Source organism: Hemitrygon akajei, chromosome 5 (assembly GCF_048418815.1).
Source record: "Hemitrygon akajei chromosome 5, sHemAka1.3, whole genome shotgun sequence".
In the NCBI taxonomy this organism is placed as follows: Eukaryota; Metazoa; Chordata; class Chondrichthyes; order Myliobatiformes; family Dasyatidae; genus Hemitrygon; species Hemitrygon akajei.
In genome coordinates, this window is record NC_133128.1 from 185,892,066 (window position 1) to 185,907,493 (window position 15,428).

Sequence of the window (15,428 nt, forward strand, 5' to 3'; positions counted from 1 at the left end):
TCTTACCCATTCTGAAGTCCACCATCAATTCTTTGGTCTTACTGATGTTTAGTGCAAGGCTGCTGCTGCGACACCACTCATCCAGCTGATCTACCTCACTCCTGTATACTTTCGCGTCACCATCTGAAATTCTGCCAACAATAGTTGTGATGTCAGCCAATTTATAGATGGCATGTGAGCTGCGCCAAGCCATGCAGTCATGGGTGTACAGCAGAGGTTCCCAGCCTGGCGTCCATGGACCCTTCAGTTAATGGTAGGGGTCCATGGCATAAAGGTTGGGAACCCCTGGTGTAGAGAGAGTAGAGTAAAGGGCTAAGCACGCTTCCTTGAGATGTGCCAATGTTGATCATCAGCGAGGTAGAGATATTATTTCTGATCTGCACAGACTGTGGTCTTCTGGTGAGGAAGTCGAGGATCCAGTTGCAGAGGGAGGTACAAAGGCCAGGTTCTGGAGCTTTAAAAACAGAACTCTAGGAATGATTGTGTTGAACACTGAGCTGTAGTCAATGAACAACAGCCTGACGTAAGTATTAGCATTGTCCAGGTGAACCAAGGCCACGTGAAGAGCAAATGAGATGACATCGGCTGTAGGCCTATTGTGGTGATAGACAAATTGCAGTGGGTCCAGGTCCTTGCTGAGGGAGGAGTTGATTCTAGTCATAACCAACCTCTCAAAGCATTTTATCACTGTAGATGTGTGTGCTACTGGATGATAGTCATTGAGGCAGCTCACCCTGCTCTTGGGCAATGGTATGACTGTTGCCCTTTTGAAACAGGTGGGAACTTCTGACTATAGCAGTGACAGATTGAAAATGTCTTTGAACACAGCTGCCAGTTCATTGGTGCAATTTTTCAGAGCCCCACCAGGTACATTATTAAGGCCTGTCACCCTCATGAGAGACATTCTGATGTCTTTCAAGAAAGGAAGCAGGGAATTTGCAGAAGGACTTGGACAGAATAGGAGAATGGGTAAAGTGACAGATGGAATATAGTATAGGGAAGTATATGGTTATGCACTTTGGTAGAAGGAACAAAGGAGTAAACTATTTTCTAAATGCAGAGAATATTTAAAAAAATTCAGAGGTGCAAAGGGACTTGGGAATGCTTGTGCAGGATTCCTCAAGGTTAACTAGCAGGTTGAGCTGGTAGTTTTTTCGTGGTTTCTCGTGCCCCACAAACGACCAGGAGACGCAGAAGATTCTTCAAGAAGTATTAAACTTTAATTTGCAAATCAAAGCTGAGACAGTCATTGAGCTAGTCGCCGATTGCCCTCCGATCCTTGTACATAGCATTTTTTATAGCAATCTCCTGGTTTAGTTGCATTAGCATATCCAATCGGTCTACAGTTGCGCAAGTACATCCGCCACTATTATCTCTACCCATTGACTTAATCATGTTCTAATCTACATCCTTAGCTCGCCTCTCATTAACACCCCATTATCTTCTACATTCTTAAGATTTCATTCTCCGACTAAATTGGATACATGCATAGCAAATAGCAAGCTCAAAGCTGACTACATAGTTTTGGTTACACAGCAAACAATGCTACTTTTATACTCCAATATATCCCCCCTTTGAGACCCATAGGGTCTCACACAGAGAAAGAAGACTAAGAGTCCGCGCACAAAAGCCCCAATAAACTCAAGCACTTATTCCCAAATCTCGGGTTAAACTATAATTTTCAGCGCCAAGACCTCAATGTATTCTCTCCCTGTTACCCTGGGCCGCTGAGCCAAAAACCTGTCCCTTTGTACCTGAGACAGGGAAAAAAACTCAGAAGCCCTTACAATCTACTCCTACACTGTCGTTTTGCTCTTGTTCATCCTGCAGGTGGTGTAGGCTGTAACGATACATTTTCGGTGTTTCTTTCTCCACTAAGCTTGCTTCAGTAATTGCCACGAGCATTGGAAATTGTTTGGTTGCAGCACGCACTACAAGAGATTTGAGACAAGGAAGAAAACAGCACAGCACAAGCGCATAGCTCAACAATACAAAACTGACATTTATTGCCATTTTAGTCAGCCATGCTCCCCATCCTCCGAGTCTACTTTCTAACCAGTCAAATAACTGATGTCCGGACCCTGCATTCTGTTTAACTTCCTTTCTTAGACTTTTCAACTTATACATTGCCTTAGTAAACGATCCTTCTGGACTAGTATTATTTGGTATAAAAGTGCAGCACTTCTCGCCAAACATCACACAAACTGCGAGGAAGCCTGATATAACATACACCAATATGGGCACACTGGTGCGTTTCTCATACAGCTTAGATAACAGGGATCTGTTACAACACAAAGCTTCAGGAAGCAAGCCTTAATCGAACCTGAACACTGTCGTTCACATTGCTCCCTATACTCTCTTTGCCACCGCGTGCAAGTGGAGGAGTTATAAGGCATGGGAACTACATGCTGAGTGGGGCTTTCCCTTGAGCACAGGTAACAATTCTGTCTCTTCATCATTCCTGCCGTGTAAGTTGCCCATTGATACCACTGATTAGTACGTGTCTGTAACCATGACGAGGAGGTAAGTGTTGTGCTCCTCTTACTTCTTTTCTGTAGGTTCTGTGGGGACTTAACAGTCCCATTCCATATCTGCCACACTAATGGTTTCCAAGTCTGCACTGGAGTATGTGGGTGCTTTGTCCCCAGGGGCATGACTGGCCATTCCCTTTCTTTCTTTTTCAATCTTTTTATTAGTATTAAAAATATTATGAACAAAATACAGTTAATATATTAATAAAGGGATTACAAACTTACAAATTCCCATTACACATGAAGGAATACATAAGCAATGAATACAGTATAAATAAGTTTTCCCAAAACATGAACCATATAGTATATATATGAACAAGGTAAATCTAGATATTTCATAATATATAATATATAAAAAAGAAAAAGAAAAAAAAATATGCAAAATTACTAACCTACTAATCTAATATCTAAGGGAAAAAAAAGAAAACAAAAAAAAGAGAAAAAACTAAAGAAAAAGAGAGAAAAAAAAGGGCTGTTTATAGTATCTCACAAGAATACATAAACATCAATGTCGTCAACTCCGATCCTCTCAACATACATACAATTAAAGCTGAAAAAACCAATAAGCTTGGCACAGGGCCATATTACATCATATGAAAATATTGAATAAATGGTCTCCATATCTTTTCAAATTTAATAGAAGTATCAAATACAGCACTTCTAATTTTTTCTAAATTTAGACATATCATAGTTTGAGAAAGCCAATGAAATACCGTGGGAGGATTAATTTCCTTCCAATTCAACAAAATAGATCTTCTAGCCATCAAAGTAAGAAAAGCAATCATTCGACAGGCGGAAGGAGATAAATGGAGTGAGTCCATCATTGGTAAACCAAAAATTGCGGTAATAGGATGGGGTTGTAAATCGATGTTCAATACCGCAGAGATAATATCAAAAATATCTTTCCAATATTTTTTCAAAAGCGGACATGACCAAAACATATGAGTTAAAGACGCGATTTCTAATTGACATCTGTCATAAATAGGGTTTATATAAGAATAAAAATGAGCTAATTTATCCTTGGACATATGGGCCCTATGTACAACCTTAAATTGTATTAATGAATGTTTGGCACATATAGATGATGTATTAACTAATTGAAGAATTTTATCCCAATTCTCAATAGGAATGATAAGATTGAGCTCTCTTTCCCAATCATTTTTGGTCTTATCAAAGGGCACTGAACATATCTTCATAATTATATTATAAAGTTTTGATATAAGCCCTTTTTGAAAAGGGTTTAATTCAAACAAACTCTCCAAAATATCTGAAGACACAAAATTTGGAAACGTAGGAAGTACCGTACTTAAAAAATGCCTAACCTGTAAGTATCTAAAAAAATGATATCTAGGCAAATTATATTTATTAGATAATTGCTCAAAAGACATAAAACAATTGTCCAAAAATAAGTCGGAAAATCTTAATAAACCCTTCGTTTTCCAAATTTCGAAAAAGCTTGATCTATAATTGAGGGATGGAAAAAACAATTAGCTACAATAGGACTATTTAAAATGAATTGAGTCAACCCGAAAAATTTCCGAAATTGAAACCATATAGGTAAGGTATATTTAACTATCGGGTTGTCAATTCGTTTCGGCAATTTAGAAAGAGCAAAAGGGAGAGATGTCCCTAAAATAGAACCCAGAGCATAACCTGATACCGATTTAGTTTCCAGACTCACCCAATGAGGGCCAAAAGGACCATCCCATTCTTTCAACCAACATAACAAATATCTAATATTAACTGCCCAATAATAAAATCTGAAATTGGGTAATGCCAACCCACCTTCCTTCTTTATCTTCTGTAAGTATGTTTTACCTAACCTGGGATTTTTATTCTGCCATATATATGAGGAAATTTTTGAATCAACATTAGTAAAAAAGGATTTCGGAATAAAAATTAGTACCGCTTGAAAAATATATAAAAATTTAGGTAAAATAACCATCTTAATAGCATTAATCCTACCTATCAGAGATAAAGATAATGGTGACCACTTAGTAAACAATCCTTTAATCTGATCAATTAAGGGTAGAAAATTAAACCCAAATAATTCTTTATGGTTTTTTGTGATTTTAATCCCTAAATAAGTAAAAGAATCATTAACTAAAAGGTAAAATATCATAGGTTGGGACCTGTCTATTCAAAGGAAACAATTCACTCTTATTAAGATTTAACTTATACCCAGAAAACTCACTAAATTGAGCCAACAATGATAAGACTGCTGGAATAGATTTCTCAGGGTTAGAGATGAATAATAATAAATCATCTGCGTACAAAGATACCTTATGAATATCTGTTCCACGATTAATACCCAAAATATCCTGTGATTCTCTGATGGCAATTGCCAAAGGTTCTAAAGTGATGTTAAATAGTAATGGACTAATGGTCATTCCCAGCTCATCCCCATTATCTGAAGAAGCCCTACTATCCACCACCACATCCTGAGGGTCTTCAGGCCTGTCCTCAGGACCAAAAATTTCCCTTACTAATTGATCAACTCCTGAGGTGCAGTGTCAGCTTCTTGTTCCTCCTGTCTGTCTCCTGCTAACTGCTCTTCCGCATCACTTACCTCGTACACCTCACCTGATTGCCCTTGCGGGACTGCCCTCGTGCAGTGGTTCAGATGGTACCGGGTGGGAGCATCCTTCTACCTGAACTGCGGTGGATGATGCCTTGGTCACCGTAAAGGGTCCTTCCCTTCTTGGCTCATTCCACTTTCTCCAAAAAACTCACACGTAAACCTGGTCTCCTGGTTTGATCGGTCCTTCCCCATGTACGGTCTCCGGCTCTTTCTGTTTTTCCTGTGCATAAATAGACCTATGTATCATAGTTAGCTGTTGCATGTATTGTTTCAATTCTATTTCCAATTGTTCCAGACTAGGTCCTTTATACGGCCCTCTCCACTGGGGCACTGGCATGGGCCTCCCAGTGAGCATCTCATGCGGTGTCAGGCATGTTATTCGATTAGTTTGCATGCGGTAACTCATCAGTGCTAACGGTAAAGCATCGACCCAATTAAGTTTAGTGTCTGCACAAATTTTGTTCAGTTTGGCTTTCAGGGTTCAATTAATTCTCTCTACTGTGCCCTGCGACTGAGGGTGGTATACACATCCAAATCTTTGCTTTATCCTCAGCGCTTGTAGTACCAATTTGACCACTTTCTGGATAAAAGCTGAACCATTGTCTGAGCTAACTTCTGTAGGTATTCCAAACCTTGGGATCACTTCATTTGTCAGAAATTTTACCACTGTCTTTGTCCCTTGATCTCTTGAAGGTACCGCCTCCACCCATCTGCTAAATCGATCAATTACTACCAGCATGTATCTTTTCCCTCTCACTGTCTTTATCATGTCTACGTAATCGATCACTAGATGTTTAAATGGTCCTTCAGGTACAGGAATGTGACCTATTGGGGTTGTAATTCCCTTCCGAACATTATTCTGTGCGCATACCTCGCACTGTGACAAGACAGAGTCCACTGAAGCCTGTAAATAAGGTGACCAAAAACCATCCTTCTTTATTTTCTTTATCACTTCCCCCCCTTGCACAATGGTCAATCCCATGTGCTTCTGAAATCAGAATCGTCAGTAGAGGGGTGGGCGCTACCAACAAACTGTCTTCCATGCTCCACAAGCCTTCTGGGTTCTGCTTGGCCCCCCTTCGTCTCCACATTGTCTGTTCTGCCAAAGTTGCCTTACCTTGTATTTCAATTAGGTCCTCTACCACAGGTTCTGGAGCTAGGCTTACCTGGGGGGCAATGACAGCTGATGTACATCCAGACGCTTTTCTGGCTGCCTCGTCCGCAGCTTGATTTCCCTTTGTTATTACATCATTTCCCTTTGTTATTACATCATTACATCATGTGCCTGGCATTTTACTATAGCCAATGCTTTAGGTTTCATTATGGCTTTTATTAAGTCTAGAATTTGCTGACAATGTTGTGTGGGATCCCCACTGCTTTTTTTTAAAACCTGTTTCCACACTGCCCCGAACAAATAGCATACTCCATGAGCATATGCTGAATCAGTATAGATGTCTACTTTCTCCCCTTCCATCATTTCACACGCAGCCGTCAGGGCTTTGATTTCTGCTAGTTGGGCGGAACACGGTTGGGAACAGGACTCCATCCTAATAATCTTATAGCTCGACTGATCCTGCTGCACTACTGAGAACCCTGCATGATTTCCATCATAATCCCTATAACAAGAGCCATCTATGAACTGAACCTTTTTATCTGCATCCTCTAGTGGTTCTGACTGTAAATCTGCTCTCAATTTGGCAAATGCCATCGTCTTCCCTACACAATCATGGGGTTCTCTTTCATAGCCCAAAGGGACAAAATCGGCTATATTACTGGTAGTGCATCTCTGTATAGTTAGCATCTGATACGCTGCTATCCTGGCTGGCGTCAGCACAAATTTCCCTCTTTCCAGCAATTCTGCTGCTTTGTGGTGTGTGTGTACAGAGTCACAGGATAGCCCAGGGTTACAGATGATGCCTTTTCATATGCATAGTACAGCGCCGCCAATCCCTGATAACAGGGTGGATACCCCTGAGCCACCTCATCTAGTCTCGTACTGTAGTATGCTATCGGCTGCTTTGCTTTTCCTGTGCCTGTCTCTTGTGTTAGAACCGCTGTGACATAACCCTCCTGTCGGTTGGATACATACAAATGAAAAAACCTTCTCGTAGTCAGGCAAAGCTAATGCTGGTGCTGACTGCAATTCCTGCTTAATAGTATTGAAAGCTATCTCCGCCTCTTCATTCCACTGTAAGCCCATTGTATTTTTTGTACAATGGACAAAATTTGTATGTCCTGCTTCTTTCATTATCTTTCTCAAAGGTGCCACAATCTCAGCATATTCTCCTATCCAATCTGAGCTGTACCCTGCCATTCCCAAAAACGTCATCATCTGCCCTACAGTCTGGGGTTTTGGTGCCTTAGTTATTGCCTCAATCTGATCTGGTGCTATCGCCTTCACTCCCTTGGATATTACCCTGCCTAAGTATTCCACTTGCTGCATGCAAAATTGCAGTTTCTTTTTGGATACTTTATGTCCTCCGTGCGCCAGCTTCTCTAACAGAGTTATAGTGTCCTACTCACACTGTTCCTTCCTGTGGGAGCAAATCAACAGGTCATCCACATACTGTAATAATGTACTTTCCAATGGTATGCCCTCTAGGTCTGCCTTCAACACCTGATTAAAAACATGTGGTGAATGCTTAAATCCTTGCGGCATTCTGGTATAGGTATACTGAGCACCTCTGTAACTAAATGCAAACAGATACTGAAACTGGTCGGCTAGAGGAATGCTGAAGAAAGCCGAACACAAATCAATCACTGAAAAGTAACTTGCTTCTGGTGGAACATTAGTCAAAAGCGTGTGTGGGTTGGGGACTACCACTGGCCAGTCCTCTACCACATCATTTACCGCTCACAAATCATGCACCAATCTCCACTTAGATTTATCTGCTTTTAAGACCGGCAGCAACGGGGTATTGCATGGACTATTTGTTCTTTTAAGCACTCCTATTTCAAGCAACCCCTGCACTGTTGATGCTATTCCCTCTTCTGCTTCTGGTCTTAGAGGGTATTGTGGTCTCCTGGGTGGAATTGCTCCTTTTTTCAGCCTTATTTCCACCGGACTAGCTGTTTTTATTTTCCCTACATCCGTGTCATGCTGTGACCACAGAATAGATGGCAACTCATCTAACCTTCTATCTTTCTGCTGGCCTCTTTCCTTTCCCAGCAATGGTATGTGTGGTTGGGGAGTTATTTCGACCACTCTCACTGTCCCTACCATATCTACACTTACCATTATTTTAATGCAATTGTTGTCTTCTGATATCTACACCTCTGGCGTGATTTTCCTCCACACTGTTACGGTTTCAGCACTCTTAACTAAGGGTCCTAAGTCTTTAGACTGATATCCCTTGTTTACCAACAACATTATGTGGGGCGCAGCCTCTGGTATCCTGTACCATTTTTCTAAAAAGGTGTTCCACTTGTAAAGCTGCCCCTTGCTTTCCAATTATCACAGCCTCCCCTTCCAGGTGCTGTTGGGTACATGCCTCCAGGTGCCATCTCTCCTCTAACTCCCTGTTCTGAGTCTCGTCAAAAATCACTGTACAATGTAGCTCAGATTTGGGCATTACAGCCCTGGGTAATATAGCCTGCATGCCCTTTTTCCATTTTTCCCAGGTTCCCTGAATCTGATCTGCGATGATATCTTCTTGCACTATCAATTGAGCCCCTGCTCTTTCCACACTCAGCCCATTTCTGGTGCATTCTAATTTTAATTCCAGTTTTAATTATGCATCTCTGCCTAACAAATTAATCAGAGTTCCTTTAAATACTAGCACTGGCAAAATAATTCCTTTATTTCCCATTCTCAACTGCACTGGAGCCGTGCACTGTGTCAACTGTGTTTTCCCCGAGAACCCTACCATCTTAATAAACTTTCCTGACATGTGAAGGTGAAGGGCATACTGTGGCTGTACTCAAGTGTACATGGCTCCAGTATCTATCATCATTGGTGTCAGTTGCCCTTCTAACATAACCTGAACAATGGGTTCCTCGTCTGCCTCTCTTGTTATCATTGGGTAGTGTCCCTTCCTACTCGAGTTCTCGGGGTACCCCTAATACCTCGTATAGGGGTTCACAGGTAATATATTGGAGTATAAAAGTAGCATTGTTTGCTGTGTAACCAAAACTATGTAGTCAGCTTTGAGCTTGCTATTTGCTATGCATGTATCCAATTTAGTAGGAGAATGAAATCTTAAGAATGTAGAAGATAATGGGGTGTTAATGAGAGGTAGCTAAAAGATGTAGATTAGAACATGATTAAGTCAATGGGTAGAAACAATAGTGGCAGATGTACTTCTGATACGCAACTGTAGGTAGATAGATAGAGAGATAGATACTTTATTCATCCCCATGGGAAAATTCAACATTTTTTCCAATGTCCCATACACTTATTGTAGCAAAACTAATTACATACAATACTTAACTCAGTAAAATTATGATATGCATCTAAAATCACCCTCTCAAAAAGCATTAATAATAGCTTTAAAAAGTTCTTAAGTAGTTTACTTAAATACATTGAGTCCTAACCCCGGCACTTTAACATATCTTACTCCTGGCGGTTGAATTGTAAAGCCGAATGGCATTGGGGAGTATTGATCTCTTCATCCTGTCTGAGGAGCATTGCATCGATAGCAACCTGTCGCTGAAACTGCTTCTCTGTCTCTGGATGGTGCTATGTAGAGGATGTTCAGGGTTTTCCATAATTGACCGTAGCCTACTCAGCGCCCTTCGCTCTGCTACCGATGTTATACTCTCTAGTACTTTGCCCACGACAGAGCCCGCCTTCCTTACCAGCTTATTAAGACGTGAGGCGTCCCTCTTCTTAATGCTGCCTCCCCAACACGCCACCACAAAGAAGAGGGCGCTCTCCACAACTGACCTATAGAACATCTTCAGCATCTCACTACAAACATTGAATGACGCCAACCTTCTAAGGAAGTACAGTCGACTCTGTGCCTTCCTGCACAAGGCATCTGTGTTGGCAGTCCAGTCTAGCTTCTCGTCTAACTGTACTCCCAGATACTTGTAGGTCTTAACCTGCTCCACACATTCTCCATTAATGATCACTGGCTCCATATGAGGCCTAGATCTCCTAAAGTCCACCACCATCTCCTTGGTCTTGGTGATATTGAGACACAGGTAGTTTGAGTTGCACCATATCACAAAGTCCTGTATCAGTTTCCTATACTCTTCCTCCTGTCCATTCCTGACACACCCCACTATGGCCGTGTCATCAGCGACCTTCTGCACATGGCAGGACTCCGAGTTATATTGGAAGTCTGTTGTGTACAGGGTGAACAGGACCGGAGAGAGCACAGTCCCCTGCGGCGCTCCTGTGCTGCTGACCACCGTGACCAATTGGATATGCTAATGCAACTAAACCAGGAGATTTCTATAAAAAATGCTATGTACAAGGATCGGAGGGCAATCGGCGACTAGCTCAATGACTGTCTCAGCTTTGATTTGCAAATTAAAGTTTAATACTTCTTGAAGAATCTTCTGCGTCTCCTGATCATTTGTGGGGCACGAGAAACCACGGCAGTAGTAAGGAAGGGAAATGCAATACAGTCATCCCCCGCTTTACGAATGTTCGCTTTACACCGCTTCACTTTTACAAATTACCTACATTGTAACCTGTTTTCGCATTACAAAGAGGATTTTTACTTTTACGAAAATTTTCCCCATATAAATTAATGGTTCTTTGCTTTACACCATTTCAGCTTCAGAAAGGTTTCATCGTAATGCTTTATCTTTGTAAAGGGGGGGAACACCTATATTAGCATTCATTTGAGTGGACTAGAATTATAAGAGCAAGGATATGATGCTGAGGCTTTATAAGGCATTGGTTATACTGTACTTGGAGTAGTGTAAGTAGTTTTTTTTGCCCCTTATCTCAGAAAAGAAATGCTAGCATTAGAGAGGATCCAGAGAAGATTCACAAGAATGATTTTGGGAATGAAAGTGTTAATTTATGAGGAACATTTGATGGTTCTGGGCCTATACTTGCTGGAGTTTAGAAGAATATGGGTGGGGAATCTCATTGAAGAGTATGAAATATTGAAAGGTGTAGACAGAGTGACTTGAGAGGATGTTTTGCATAGTGGGTGAGTCTTGGTCCAGAGGGCAGAGTCTCAGAATATAGGGATTCCCATTTAGAACAGAGAAGAGAAGGAATTTCTTTAACCAGAGGGTGGTGAATCTGTATATTTAAAGCAGAGGTTAATAGGTTCTTAATTAGTCATGGCATCAAAGGTTATGGAGAGAAGGTAGGAAGATGAGGTTGAGAGTGATAAATCAGTTGTGATGGAATGGTCTGAATGCTCTAATTCTGCTCCTATGCCTTAAGTTCTTATGATGTACTCATGTAATAGAAGGACTTGAAAGTGAGCAGGAGCAATATAGGGTGTTAAAAAGTTTGCAAGGTTGGATGTAATTAGATAGTACACAATGTTTAGGTAACTTCTATAGATGAGTTTGAATTTATTATTTGGAATAGAAGGCCAGGATAAGGATTTCAAATATTTGCATGTAGTTTTCAGGAAGAAGAGTTGTTCTTCAATTGGGATTGGACAATCTTAGTGATAGATAAATCAGAGGATGGAAGCTTATTATGTAGTAAACATGAACCAGTTTTGAAAGTTCTCAGTTTAGAATGGATGAATGATTAGGACAAAGAAATTATTTCATTGGTGTGTGTGCTCAAATCCATGCTTTGAATGTTTCTCAGATTAATTTATAAGAAATCATCAGTGAAGGTAGAATGGAGGTGCTTGTTGTCTGTATCTCAAATAGAATATTTCAGTGGTCTTTATCTGAATCAACATGTGTGTGACATTAATTCGCTATCTATCTCAATCAGTTGTCTTAGCTGTATAATTCATGCACAGTGAAACCATTGCCGTCAAAATTCCTCTGAGCAATGGGCATGTTAGTAATGTTTGAATGGCATTAACTGGTGACCTTCAGTGCTAAAGTAGCCTGCAAAAGTCAACATAGTTAGAAGTAATTCCACATACATTTCTGCAGCTTTGCCTGTTATCTTGGCAGATGTAAGTATTATTTTTGATATGTAGTCCTTGATCTTCCCCTTCCAAGATTAAGGTATTTGGAGTTTCTACTTTTTGTAATATTTCATGTGAACGTCAGTACAAGTTGGAATCCGTTGTTCAGATTCTTTTTGTTTCTCAGCCTTTCATTGCTAAGTTTCTATTTGAATCAAGTTTAATATCACTGGCAAATGTCATGAAATCTGTTGTCTTTGCAGCAGCAGTACAATGCAATACTTAACGGAGAAAAAACATGAATTACAGTAGATACATATATTAAGTAGTTACATTAAACAAGTAGTGCAAAAATAGATATTTTAAAAAAAGGGAGTGAGGTAGTGTTCATGGGTTCAATGTCCATTCAGGATTTGGATGGCAGAGGGGAAGAAGCTGTTTCTGAATCATTGAGTGTGTGTCTTCATGTTTCTGTACTTACTTTGTGATTGGTAGCAATGGAAACAAGGCATGATCTGGGTGATGGGAGAAAGTTAAGATCATGTTAGGGGATGCTTGATGGGTTTCATTTTGATAACATGGTTGCCAAAATAAAAAACATCCAGCATAGAACTTCAGCAACACAAGTATAAATTGCATGAATTACCTAATTTTTACTATTGATCCCCAATGTACGTTAATGCAGTGTGGACGAAATCAAGTTATCCTTCAACAAACATATACCTTGATTGAAAGAGCATTCAGTATGTCTTCGCATAATGCAGAGATTGCAAATGAACTTGGATATCAGATGATATTACAAGGAAAAATAAAAGAAGCAAGAAGATGGTATAAAACTGCAATATCACTGGATGAAACAAGTATTCCTGCAGTAACTGGTAAATTTTATTTGCTTTTTTTTGAGAAAGTATCCTCCGTATTGCCTGTATGAGGTTGTGATTGCGGAAAATAAAGATGTATTATTGGCTCCTGCAAGGTAGTGAAAGCTGTCTATCTTATTCCTCCAAAGGATTCTGAGAAGAGATTCCAAAACCTGTGCCTTGCTAATATTAGGATATATATTTTGCAATCCTGTCCCTATTTTGGAACTGATGTGATGTTTCTAACTATCTTGCTTACAATTTCATTGAAAATTTTTAACAAACTGCCCAAGATTCTTTTGCCACCCACCAGGACTTAAGGCTGATTTATACTTGTGCGTTGCATCTATGCCATAGGTACTGCGTGCCCTATGCCTTAGGGTGAAGCGCACCTCCACAAAAAAGTAACTCGCGTGACGCAGACTGCAACAACTGCGATTGGTCCATTTGGTAGCATCTCATTTCCTCCTACGCATTTCCGGTTGCTTCTTCTCCGCCACGTCTGAACACCGATGCAAAATACATGAACCAAATCTTTAAATCTACCTGCTGACATGTAATAATGTTTGAAATGCATTTCCTCGTCCATGTCTCTCACGAAGAAACTCAACACAGTGGCATAGAAACCCCACCGTCAACTAGCGTTTCGGCACACACCAGCGCATGCTCGCTACAGTGTAGAACGACACAGAAGTAAAAATCAGGGCTATGGCGTAGCCAGTACACACAACTATAAATCAGCCTTAGCTGACCAACTCCACTGCTAACAGCTGCTACGTGTTGATGAATTGTTGCTCACTTAAAGTCCTTTCTTTCAATTCAGTGACTCTTTGCAAATTCCAAATTCAGCACCGATCCCCTAAAATGGCTTATTTAGTGACACAAAGAGGAAGAGAGAAGATTGAATAATTTATCACCAACCAGATTTACAAGTCCTTAACTGTAACTGGCTGGCAAGTCTAGATTCTCATCATCTACTGTCCATGCAGTAATGGTGGATGACATCTCTTCCCACCTTCCCCTATTCCCCACCTCTCAGACACTCTAAACCTACCAAGCCCTTTTTCATCTATCGCTAATTTTCAGCCTTTCTTCGCTCGTCACTGTGATGATTTATTTGATTGTTATTAAACGTTTGTTTTAATTATTCCACTTCTCTAATCTCTTTAAACATCTTACCAATTTTGTGCTGTTTAATGTACTAACAGGCTCTGCATCTTGTTTGCTGTGTTCATGAATGATTTTATGCACTGAAATTATGCACAAGTTTTAATTTAAGATTGTTTCATGTCTATACACAAGTGTAAAGGAAAACAAAATAATTGTTACTTCAGATTTGATGCAACACAAAAAGAAACACAATAATTAAAAAAAACATAAATACGTAAGACAGCTCACGTACATTGATTATATATACATATGTACAGAAGCGTCTGTACATAAGGTCACTGACAGGAAATGATAAATTAGTGGTGGTGGGGGTGTGGAGGGGTGAGTTAGTGGGTGGAGGTGTTCATCAGCCTGCCTTATTGAGGAAGTAACTGTCCGGTGGTCCTGGTGTGGATGTTACATCCCTCTGTGATGGGAGTAGGACAAGCAGTCCATGAGCAGAGTGGCTGGTTGAGATCCTTCATGATGTTGCTAGCCTTTTTCCATCATCTTTCTGTATATATGTCTTTGATGGTGAGTAGTTTGGTGCTGATGATGTAATGGATAGTTTTGACTACCCGTTGTAGAGTCTGTCTGCCACAGTACAGTTTCTGTACCATGCAGTGTGTAGCTCGTTAGGATGCTCACTCCTGCGCATCTGTAGAAGGTTATGAGTATTGGTGTGCATATTCCATCTCTCTTCAGCCTCCTCAGAAAGTAGAGGCATTGCTGATCTTTTTTGATTGTATAAGATGTGTTCTGGGGCCATGAGACTTTTTGCGAGATGTACATTCCCAGAACTTATTGATAATTGACATATTACCTTTATACATATTTCACCAGCTGTCCAGATCTGTAGCTTCCAAATTTTTCTTACTGATCTCGTAACAATATTTCTCACTCCTTATGTCCCATCTCCTTCTAATAACACTTCTTTCTTCTGCTTCATTTCTTCCAAGCTGTTACTAACCTCACTGTGACCATGTCACTGTCCTAGATACAAATGTATCCTAATGTAGTCATGGTATGTTTGTTGCTGTAACACAGTCATCCACACTCACCGTGGCTCAAGATGTTGAACCTATCAAAGCACCAGTACTCAAGCTGTCTATCCTCTTCATAGAGTTTTAGTAAATATCGATGAATTAGGGTGAAGACAAACTTGTCACTTAAGTATTAAAAAAAAGTTACAAGAAAGAACAGAGTAGTGGTTTATTTCATTAAAAACCTTTCTCAGCATCTCCAATTGTTGCAGTTTATGGTATATTTTTGAGGAACGGCTTCATGTCATCCAACTAGC

At 40.3% G+C, this 15,428-nt stretch overlaps 1 protein-coding gene across 1 annotated transcript in view; it reads left to right on the forward strand.

The window, feature by feature from the left end:
* The window catches only part of ttc21b (tetratricopeptide repeat domain 21B), a 102,111-nt gene that overhangs the window by 19,565 nt on the left and 67,118 nt on the right, over window positions 1-15,428 (forward strand). Inside the window, exon 9 of the mRNA XM_073047439.1 lies at window positions 12,805-12,997. Coding sequence (XP_072903540.1) covers window positions 12,805-12,997 — 193 coding nt within the window. The remainder of the gene's footprint in view (window positions 1-12,804; window positions 12,998-15,428) is intronic.